General features: G+C 41.6%; 1 protein-coding gene across 2 annotated transcripts in view; it reads left to right on the top strand.

Annotated features, from left to right (window-relative positions):
- DENND5B (DENN domain containing 5B) overlaps positions 1–12,005 on the top strand; it is a 215,925-nt gene that overhangs the window by 127,036 nt on the left and 76,884 nt on the right. For both annotated transcript variants that reach the window (XM_023208973.2, XM_023208972.2), the window contains one exon: positions 5,824–6,011. In XM_023208973.2, coding sequence (XP_023064741.1) covers positions 5,824–6,011 — 188 coding nt within the window. The remainder of the gene's footprint in view (positions 1–5,823; positions 6,012–12,005) is intronic.

Genomic DNA, 12,005 nt, shown 5'->3' with positions numbered 1-12,005 from the left:
AGACACAGCTCCTGATCTGCACCACCATGGTTCCTCTGCCACCAGCTGCAGCTCCAGACCCATCCCCCTCTGTTGCCTTTGAGGGGCTGATCTTATTCTCCACAGTAATGCTAGTGGACAGCATGGCAGGGGCTGAGGCAGCAGAGGCCATTGCCACCTTGAGATCTGTTCCAGAGCCCACCACTAGGCAAATTTTTGACAGTATGTTTTTATTGTGTAACATAGTCAAGCTTAATTTTTTAATGTCTACTTTTATTTCATTTTACATGCCTTGGATGTTAACATATTAATTTCCCAAAGCATATATACTGGCTACTCACCATGTAGTAGATCATATGTTGAATATTAACAATTCTGAGATTAAAAATACAGACATGTCCAGGCGCAGTGGCTCATGCCTGTAATCTCAGCACTTTGGGAGGCGGAGGCAGGCAGATCACTTGAGGTCAGGAGTTCAAGACCAGCCTGGCCAACATGGCGAAACTCCATTCTACAAAAAACACAAAAAGCCGGGCGTGGTGGTGTACAGCTGTAATACAAGCTACTCGGGAGGGTGAGGTGTGAGAATCGCTTGAACCTAGGAGGCAGAGGCTGCAGTGAGCCAAGACTGCACCACTGTACTCCGGCCTAGATGAAAAAGTGAGACCCTGTCTCCAAAAATAAATAAAAAGAAGAATACAGATATTGCTCTGTAGGAGATGATGGTGTATTGGGGAAGAGAGACCATAAAGAGAGAATTATGACAGAATTGTAATGTTTTAGTGAGATGAATAATTCCTGTGATGGAAATACAGATAGGGTACTGTTGAAGCATGTAGATAGTAGCCTGGTGGTGATAAGAAGTGTTAGGAAAGGCTTTCCAAGCAATTGCCTGAGGAAAAAGTGGAACCTAGTCAGGCAGTGTGAGAGGAAGGGACATTCTGGGCAGAGGAAAACAATATACAAGGGGCACAGGGCCTGTGAAAATATGGACTGCAAGCAGATGATCTTTCTGCATATGGAGTGGTGATAAGGAATGAGGCAGACGAGCCAAATCATGAAGAGCCTCATGTGCCATGCTGAGGCCTGTCTTAAATATTAAAATGATTTCTTTTATGCATTCATCACTTTGAGTATCAATTATAAAAAGACTTTCCTAAAATACTTAAATTTTTAAAAAATGCTTAAAGAAGAAAACTCTGCCTTTTATTTCTTGATTCAGTTAAAAAGAATTGTCTTGTTTCTGCTGAATAATTGCATTATTAAAAAATGTGTGAGCCGGGCGCAGTGGCTCACGCCTGTAATCTCAACACTTTGGGAGGCCAAGGCGCGTGGATCACCTGAAGTCAGGAGTTCGAGATCAGCCTGGCCAACATGGTGAAACCCCATCTCTACTAAAAATACAAAAAAATTAGCTAGGCGTAGTGGCGATGCCTGTAATCCCAGCTACCCAGGAGGCTGAGTGAGGCAGGAGAATCGCTTGAACCCGGGTGGTGGAGGTTGCAGTGAGCTGAGATTGAGCCATTGCGCTCCAGCCTGGGCAGCAAGAGTGAAAACTCCATCTCAGAAAAGAAAAAATGTGTGTGATACTTCAACCAGTCTTGAAGAGAATGCAGAACTGGAAAGAAGAATAGACATAGAACACCCACAACACATGGATGGAATAAAATCTAAGCATGTCTTTTTAAGTTATAACTATCTAGCAAAATTATATATATTCTTTTCCCACTCATCATCTATTCATTCAAAAATACTGTTTTGGCCTCTATTATATGTCAGATACTGTGGTAAATACTGAGGTTACAAGAATATAAAAGGCCCCAATCCTTGGTTGAAATGATGACCACAGAGTAGAATCTAAGGAGTTTTCTCTGGATTTCGTCTTCATGGTCTGTAACTGTACATAATTGTCTCTTCCTACTCCTAGTGGGTTTTTGTTGTTGAGTATTTTTTATTTGTGTGTTTTTTTGGTTTTTTGAGACAGAATCTTACTCTGTCACCCAGGCCTGGAGTGCAGTGGTGCGATCTCAGCTCACTGCAACCTCTGCCTCCTGGATTCAGGCAATTCTCGTGCCTCAGCTTCCTAAGTAGCTGAGATTACAGGCATGTGCCACTATGCCTAATTTTTGTATTTTTACTAGAGATGGGGTTTTGCCATGATGGGCAGGCTTGTCTTGAATTCCTGGCCTCAGGTGATTCGCCTGCCTTGGCCTCTCAAAGTGCTGGGATTACAGGTGTTGTGCTTGGCTTTTCTTTTTTTTTTTTTTTTTTTTTCCTCTGAGACGGAGTCTCGCTGTTGCCCAGGCTAGAGTGCAGTGGTACAATCCGGGCTCACTGCAACCTCTTTCTTCTGGGTTCAAGCAGTTCTGCCTTAGCCTCCCAAGTAACTGGGATTACAGGTGCCTGCCACCATGCCCTGCTAATTTTTATATTTTTAGTAGAGACAGGGTTTCACCATGTTGACCAGACTGGCCTCTAACTCCTGACCTCAGGTGATCCTCCCACCTCGGTCTCCCAAAGTACTGGGTTCGCAGGCATGAGCCACTGCGCCTGGCAAGCCTTTTTTGGTATTTTGTTAGGATTCTGTTGAACTTAAGAGGAAAAAAAACATAACATTTAGTAGTGTCAGTAAATGTTAGTCCACACTGGGTGTGAAGTAGGCCCTGTGCTTTATGGGTAGAATCAGAGAAAATGGGTGCCACTCTGTCCTTAGGAAACTCACAGAGAGGAGAGACAGTATGGGGGCCAGGTGACATAATCGAGTCCTGTGACGGTGCAGAACTTCAGTTAGTTCTAATTAGGGCACAGTTTCTACACCTAGGGGGCATCCAGCCGACTTCAGGGGTTTCAGGTCAATTTTTCATCCTCACCCCATCTCCGCCCCTGGGATAAAAGACCCTTATTGCCTATGGTTCAAACATCTGCCTGATTATTCCTAGCAGAGTGGTAGGAACTGATTGTCTGGTCTCCTCTGCTACCCGCCTCACCTGCACAGAGAGTACCAGCTGTCTCAGCCTAGCTTGTTCAGTGGGCCTCAGCTGATAAAATGTGTGTGTCCACCCCAGGTAATTAGGTTATTAGCTCTTTGTGCTTGTATGGCTGACCCCTACCTTTCAGGCCACCTGGTGTTTGTTTTAGAAGTTATTCCTGTAAACAGGTTTTCACCTAAAATTTGAATCTTTGTAAATCAAATAAGGAAAATTTTAAGTAAACTTGGGCTGTGGATAACTGATGATTCATTACCAAAAAGGTAGTCATTTAAAATTATAAAATGACACAAGAAAAAATTTAAATGTAAAACATCCTCTTTATGCTTGGTCAGGTCTTTGAGTTGATGTGACTCAAGTAACATCTGATCATTTCCTTAGCCTTTTTTTTTTTTTTTTTTTTTTTTTGAGACGGAGTCTTGCTCTGCCGCCCAGGCTGGAGTGCAGTGGCTGGATCTCAGCTCACTGCAAGCTCCACCTCCCGGGTTCACGCCATTCTCCTGCCTCAGCCTCCCGAGTAGCTGGGACTACAGGCGCCCGCCTCGTCGCCCGGCTAGTTTTTTGTATTTTCTATTAGAGACAGGGTTTCACCGTATTAGCCAGGATGGTCTCGATCTCCTGACCTCGTGATCCGCCTGTCTCGGCCTCCCAAAGTGCTGGGATTACAGGCTTGAGCCACCGCGCCCGGCCTCCTTAGCCTTTTTTAAAAGACTCCCCTAAATTCTTCCTCCCAAAGATTTTACTGTATTCAGAATGGATTCTGTGAAAGGATTATTACAAGCTCACAATCCATTGTGTTCAATTCTCAAATCCAAAAAATTATAAAAACCAAGCATTCTTTTTGTAACTCATTCATCAGCAAAACCAGACCTGAACCAGAGTGACCCTATTCATATTCTTTGATTATCTGTCCTACTGAGACATACATGGTTTGCTGCAGAAATTCTAATGTATTTGATTATAGGATACTGCCCTAGATAGTTGATGTATGTGGTATATGCCCCATATTGCTTTTCTAAATTAAAAAATCTGATTTCTAAAACATATCTACTTCTTTTTTTTTTTTTTTTTTTTTTTTTTTTTGAGACGGAGTCTCGCTCTGTAGCCCAGGCTGGAGTGCAGTGGCATGATCTTGGCTCACTGCAAGCTCTGCCTCCCGGGTTCACACCGTTCTCCTGCCTCAGCCTCCCGAGTAGCTGGGACTACAGGTGCCTGCCACCACGCCTGGCTAATTTTTTGTATTTTTAGTAGAGACGAGGTTTCATCATGTTAGCCAGGATGGTCTCGATCTTCTGACCTTGTGAGCTGCCCACCTCGGCCTCCCAAAGTGCTGGGATTACAGGCGTGAGCCACTGCGCCCGGCCAACATATCTACTTCTAAACATTTAAATAGGAATTGTGGACATACGTAAGTATAAAGCAGCCTTTGCAGAGTGGTTTAAAAGGCTACTTTACTATTGTGGGGAGCTTTTAAATTTGATAAACGAATGAGTTCATGTAAATCAAACATAACAAAAACACTAATCCTTAATTTTCTGTTAACTCAGGAATACTATACCCAGCTGTGATAGTTTTGTGGTTAGGGGTAGACATAGGAAGTGTGACTATGAATGCATATATCTGTTTGACTTCTTGTACTCCCAAAGTAAAGGCTAAAATATGTATAATCAGCTAACCAAAAGCTATAGCCACGATCATATATAATGTATAAGAGAAAAGCCTCTGACGGAGGTTGCCGTGAGCCGAGATCATGCCACTGCACTCCAGCCTGGGCAACAGGGCAAGACTGTCTCAAAAAAAAAAAAGAAAGAAAAAGAAAAATGCCTCTGAATTGGGAATTGGGTGAGCATGCATGTATAAAAAAGTGATCACAAATGTTATACTGGCCGAGCACAGTGGCTCACACCTGTAATCCCAGCACTTTGGGAGGCTGAGATGGGTGGATTGCTTGAGGTCAAGAGTTCAAGACCACCCTGGCCAACATGGAGAATCCCCATCTCTACGAAAAATACAAAAATTAGCCTGGCGTGGTGGTGGGCGCCTATAATCTCAGCTACTTGGGAGGCTGAGGCAGGTGAATCACTTGAATCCAAGATGCAGAGGTTGCAGTGAGCTGAGATCACACCATTGCACTGCAGCCTGGGCAACAAAGTGAGACTTCATCTCAAAAATCATCATCATAATAATGTTACACTGTATCTTGTACATTTTTAGTGGGATAAATGCCAAGAGCAGTTTTATTGGTTCTTGATTCTACCACACTTTAAGAGAATATAAGTTCGCCTACCCATGATTTTATTTTTATTTTTATTTATTTATATATATTTTTTTGAGGCGGAGGCTTGCTCTGTCGCCCAGGCTGGAGTGCAGTGGCCGGATCTCAGCTCACTGCACGCTCCGCCTCCCGGGTTTACGCTATTCTGCCTCAGCCTCCCGAGTAGCTGGAACTACAGGCATCCGCCACCTCGCCCAGCTAGTAATTTTTTAGTAGAGACGGGGTTTCACCGGGTTAGCCAGGATGGTCTCAATCTCCTGACCTCGTGATCCGCCCATCGCGGCCTCCCAAAGTGCTTGGATTACAGGCTTGAGCCGCCGCGCCCGGCCTCCATGATTTTAAGAAGCAAAGAGTGTGATGATGTTTCTCACCTACCCACACTCCCTTAAAACTATTCAAATGAAACCATTTAATTATTTAATTATAGTGGAATAGAACTGAGCTATTTTCTGCATGATCATAAAGAAATATTTACTTTTAACGCAGAAATTTTTTTCTTAAAATCCACATTTTCCAGCCTAATGAAGTGATTATGTTTTTCCTTGCACTCTTCCCCTCCCTTTTTCCTTGTTTTCTGTGCAGATTATCAACGCCTGATGACTGTGGCGGAAGGCATCACCACACTTTTGTTCCCATTTCAATGGCAACATGTTTATGTGCCCATCCTACCTGCTTCTCTGCTACATTTTCTTGATGCTCCTGTCCCTTATCTGATGGGCCTTCAGTCAAAAGAAGGAACTGACCGTTCTAAACTAGAACTTCCTCAAGAGGTAAAACTACAATGAATGGTGAAGCATTTGCTGTTTGCTGATTTAGGTCAAGGCGACTTTTGCTAGATCACATTGTCTTTGTCCAAATTTTATCTGTCTTTTTGACTCTCCTAAATCTCCAAGTACGGCTAGGGGAGAGCCTCAGCTATAGAATGCAGACTCCTGATAACTGCCACACAGTCATTAACTAAACCTGGTTCAAAACAAGACAGTGGCCGATTTTCACAACTATAAATTTGTGAAGATGGAGCAGTGGTAGCATGATCTCATTGCTTTATTCTGGTAACATTTTTTTCCTTCACTCATGTTATAAATTTTGTTTTTAAACAATACAACCCAGGTTTTAACATCCTTTAAAATCATTATCATTTGAGGTGAATTTGATTTTTGACCTCTGTCGACTGAAAAGTAACATGTTGCAGCAAACTAGGGATAATGGAAATATCAAATACTTCAGTATTCTCTGTTTTCAGATACAGGGACCGTTATCTGTGCTAAATGTCAACTTGGCTTGGTGGTTGAGATAAAAATTCTAACACCTAACTTTTATGCCACCTTAAAGTTACTATACTTTCTGTGTGTTGTACTTTCAAATGTTTAAAAAAATAGACCAGGCGCGGTCGCTCATGCTTGTAATCCCAGCACTTTGGGAGGCTGAGGCGGGTGGATCACAAGGTCAAGAGATCCATCCTGGCTAACATGATGAAATCCGTCTCTACTAAAAATACCAAAAATTAGCCAGGTGTGGTGGCACGCGCCTGTAGTCCCAGCTACTTGGAAGGCTGAGGCAGGAGAATCGCTTGAACCCTGGAGGTGTAGGTTGCAGTAAGCCAAGATCGCACCCCTGCACTTCAGGCTGGGCGACAGAGCGAGACTCCGTCTCAAAATAAATAAATAAATAAATAAATAAATAAATAAATAAATAAATAAATAAATAAGAATTATTGAAAACGTATTTCTGATCTATAAAATAAGAATAATAACACCTCCCACGTGTTGTTTTTACTTTTTTTTCTTTTCTTTTCTTTTCTTTTGAGACGGAGTTTTGCTTTTGTTGCCCAGGCTGGAGTGCAATGGCGGGATCTTGGCTCACTGCCTCCTGGGTTTAAGTGATTCTCCTGCCTCATCCTCCCAAGTAGCTGACAGGCACCACCACGCCCAGCTAATTTTGTATTTTTAGTAGAGACAGGTTTTCTTCATGTTGATCAGGCTGGTCTCAAACTCCTGACATCAGGTGATCTGCCCACCCTGGCCTCCCAAAATGCTGGGATTACAGGTGTGAGCCACCACACCTGGCCTAATTTTTACCTATTGTTAATGGTACTGAGGATTACCATGTAAAGTCTTTGAAATGAAATATGGATGAGAACGTGCCACAGCTTTTTTAAAAAGCTGATTAATTACGTTATATCACTAGCTATTTAATTCACATCTTTCTTAATAGAATATCATGCTGAGATTCACCTTTATTTGTTCTTATTTCCCATAGAGATTCTTATTTTAATAAGTTAATTTAACACTAAGCCACAGCCATTGTATTCTGTCGTGATTCTCATAATCTTCCACTACTTACTTTTATTCTAATGAATATTTCTCCACAAAAATTAACATTTTTACTCAAAGGAAAATAGCTTGATTCAGATCCCATAAGATACATATACAGACTGTTGTTCTTTTTGGGCTTGTGCATGTTTTTCTTCTCTGTTTTACCTCTTTTCTCTATTCCTTAAATGTTCTTGTTTTCACTTTCATTAAATTAGTCTAGTATGTTATTTGCTCAAAGAAGTTAATCCTTTAAACTTTCAAGGAAAAAGAAATAGACTAGCCAAATGCATTTTGTTTTGAAGACGTAATGATATTTTAGTTTCTTGTTGAGTGTCTGATCTATTGTGTATGTTAATCATGTAACATTTTATAAGACAACTTTATATTGTCTTTCCATTTTCTGTAACAATTGTTGAGAGATTTTTTGGTGCCACCTTGACATATCTGTAGTTGGGAAACTTTTCCATCTCTGTGCCTGTGTGTATCCACTAAAGATAAACAAATATAAGGATTCTGAAAGCTCTTAATGTCTGTGGTTTTCTAATTTTTCATTCATGAGATCTACACTGCTTAATAAATACGTATACCCGTCTGTTCATAGAGTAGAATAATATGAAATAACCTGAATTTGCTGTGAAAATAGCAGTGCTTCTGTGTAGAAACTATAAATTAGGGCATCATTGTTTTATAAGAAAAGGCTAACAGCCTACCACTTTGGTCTGGTATCATTTTACAATGAGATGAAATAATCTGCTTCCCATAATTTTGGGAAGGAAGTAGATATAAAAATAGTCATTTAAAAAAATTACCTAAATGCACTCACTAGTAATACTTCCCTCTACCTTTCCCTGAAAACTCTAAAATAAAATAATGGCTAAAAATAGTGACAAGGCTTCTAAACATAGTTTAAAAAAATGACAAGTTTGCAAAATAATTATTTTAAGAAGGTATGATTTTAGTTGCTAGCTAACTAATGTAACTACATAGATTTATAAATTAATCATCAACTAACTATCCCCATGGTTTAAAAGTGATAGCCACAAGTAACCATTTGTAATACTGTTTTTTAGGGAGTAGGGTAGAGAGAGTGAGGGCGGAAGGAAGGCACTGAAGATTAATTGCATGGAATGTACCTCACTTTCTACTCTTCTTACTCATCTTCACAGTAACTGGTAAACAAAAAGTTAAGAGAAAAACTGAAACAGTTGCTTCTGCAACTTTGTTTTTGTCATATCTTGCCCAGAGATTCTGAGGGAATGATTTATCTTATTTTTCAGACAGGGTCTCACTCTGTCACCCAGGCAGGAATGTGGTGGCACAGCTCACTGCAGCCTTGACCTCCTGAGCTCAGGAGATCCTCCCACCTCAGCTTCGTGAGTAGCTAGGACAAGAGGCACATGCCACCACACCCAGCTAATTTTTTAAAGTTATTATTTGTAGAGGTGAACTCTTGCTACATTGCCCAGACTGGTCTTGAACTCTTGGGCTCAAGTGATCCTCCGGCTTTGGGCTCCCAAAGATTACCAGCATGATCCACAGCATCTGGTCCAGAGGGAATATTTTAAATGCTCTCCTCTCTCCGGCCTACTCTCAAGCTGGCTTAATTTCAGACACTGAGAAGTGAGATCACTTACTAAACATGAAGAGAGCTGCATTAGTCTCGATACTTCCTGCTCCAGCCTGCAGTTTTAGGGTTCCCAGAAACGACCATCTCCTCAGAGCTTATTCTTTCATTTGCCGAACAGTTGTCTCATACACTATTTGTGTAGCATACAGTGGGAGACATCAAGTCAAGTAAGAGGTGATTTCTGCTTTTCAAAACAGTCATTTACAAATACCAGTAACACAAGTTAAAAAGTAAGTTAGTAAGAGGAATAAATGAACAGAGAAGATACAGAGGAGATCAGAATGCCTTTAGGGTAAGGGTATAGGAAGGTTTCATGGCAGAAGATATGATTAAGCTTTAAGCCTTTGTTTTCTTACTTTTGAGGGAAATTTTTTTTTTTTTTTGAGACGGAGTCTCACTCTGTGGCCCAGGCTGGAGTGCAGTGGCACCATCTCAGCTCACTGCAACTTCCACCTCCCAGGTTCAGCTATTCTCTTGCCTCAACTTCCTGAATAGCTGGGATTACAGGTGCACGCCACCACACCTAGCTAATTTTTGTATTTGCAGTAGAGATGGGGTTTCACCATGTTGGCCAGGCTGGTCTTGAACTTCTGACCTCAATTTCAGACACTGAGAAGTGAGATCACTTACTAAACATGAAGAGAGCTGAATTAGTCTCGATACTTCCTGCTCCCAAAGTGCTGGGATTACAGGCGTGAGCCGCTGTGCCCTGCCACTTTTGTTGTTGTTTTGTTTTTGAGACGGAGTCTTACTCTGTCGCCTGGGCTGGAGTGCAGTGGCATGATCTCAGCTCAGTGCACCTCTGCCTCCTGGGTTCAAGTGATTCTCCTGCCTCAGCCTCCCCAGTAGCTGGGATTACAGGCGCCTGCCACTACGCCCAGCTTATTTTTTGTATTTTTAGTAGAGGCGGGGTTTCACCATGTTGGTCAGACTGATCTTAAACTCCTGACCTCGTGATTCGCCCACGTTGGCCTCCCAAAGTGCTAGGATTACAGGCATGAGCTACTGAGCCCAGCCCACTTTTGTTGTTTTTAATAGGAAGTAAGTAGTTATGTATCATAAAGGCTTGTGAGTAGTGTTGATAAGTAGAAATATTTAGTCCTAAAGCAATGTCAGATTGAGGTGTTAAATAAATTTTTATCATGCAATACTCCTCTGAATTTTTTTTAATTTAATGGTGTTAAAAGTGAGAAGCAACTTATCAGAATGCCCTATTATAGAGTTCTTGTTTATTTTGGAGACAGGGCTTCTTTTTAGTTTTCTTCAATACATTTTCATAACACAGTTTGTATTTCCTGTTCTACTTTGTGATAATCAAAGCCCCAGCTTGGGCCCTTCCTAAGCAGACATAGGACACTTTTGTGGGATCATGAAGACAGACCAGTAGCTGTGGTGTTGGAACTCCTACCTTGTAGTACACTTTCAGCTCAGCAGTGATTTCATGACCATAATAAGCTTTAAAATTCCAGAAAATATATCATTTTCCCTTTACATAGGAGGAAGAGAGGGATAGAAAAAGGTAGTAGGAAGGCATTAATGAAGGGAATAGTACAAAATCTAAGTGGTGGGAGGTTGTTGGTTAACATTTAGATTAGCAAATTAGTAAATTTTTTCTTCTGTTTTAAAGATACTGAATCATCCATTCGAATTATGTGACCTTGCATTTAAACCTTTCAGGTAAAGAATGGTATAGGCTGGCTGGGCGCAGTAGCTCACGCCTGTAATCCCAGCACTTTGGGAGGCTGAGGCAGGTAGATTACAAGGTCAGGAGTTCAAGACCAGCCTGGCCAAGATGGTGAAACCCCATCTCTACTAAAAATATTTAAAAATTAGCCAGGCATGGTGGCGGACACCCGTAATCCCAGCTACTCGGGAGGCTGAGGCAGAGAATTGCTTGAGCCCAGGAGGCAAAGGTTGCGGTGAACTGAGATCACACCACTGTACTCCAGCCTGGGCGACAGAGCAAGACTCCATCTTAAAAAAAAAAGAAAAGGAAAGAAAAGAGAAGAATGGTGTAGGCAGTGCTACTGTCTCAGCAAGATGTGTCATTTCAGCTCTTAATTTATTTAGAGAAAACTACTGACATTGGAGGTGAGGAAAAATATCAGGGAAAGGCCATAAACCACCAGTCTGTTTGAGGGTACACATTTGGAACAGGTGCCAGAAAGTCACCTAACTTCTTTGGCCTCGATTTTTTTCATCTGCAAAATTAAAAGGCTGGATTCAAAGATTACATCAGGCTTTAGGAATCATTGTTGATCATCTGGCTTTGAATGGAGGAAAATCGATTTATTTTATTTTTTATTTTATTTTATTTTATTTTTGCCAGAGTCTCACTGTATTTTGTCCAGGCTGGAGTGCAGTGACACGATCTTGGCTCACTGCAGCCTCTGCCTCCTGAGGTCAAGTGATTCTCCTGCCTCAGCCTCCCGAGTAGCTGGGATTATAGGTGCATGCCACCATGCCCAGCTAATTTTTGTATTTTTAGTGGAGACAGAGTTTCACCATGTTGGCCAGACTGGTCTCAAACTCCTGACCTCAAGTCATCCTTCCACCTCAGTCTCCCAAAATGCTGGAATTACAGGCATGAGGCACCATGCCAGGCCTCATTTTGAGTTTTTATTGAACTTAATTTAGAATTTCAGTATGCTGCTTGCTAATTGTTATCTAACATGAAGAACAAAGATCAAAAGAGAAAAACAAAGACCCAACTGGTTGCTTTCCCCCTTCCCCTTACTTTGCCATCTAGATCAAAGAACAGTATGAATTTTCCCCTTGGTGACCTGGGGGTGCGGGAGCTGGGGAGAAAAACACAGTGAAGC

The sequence above is a fragment of the Piliocolobus tephrosceles genome, chromosome 10, assembly GCF_002776525.5.
Source record: "Piliocolobus tephrosceles isolate RC106 chromosome 10, ASM277652v3, whole genome shotgun sequence".
Classification (NCBI taxonomy): domain Eukaryota; kingdom Metazoa; phylum Chordata; class Mammalia; order Primates; family Cercopithecidae; genus Piliocolobus; species Piliocolobus tephrosceles.
The sequence above is the reverse complement of the archived record's forward strand: the minus strand, read 5'-3'. Positions and strand labels throughout refer to the sequence as shown.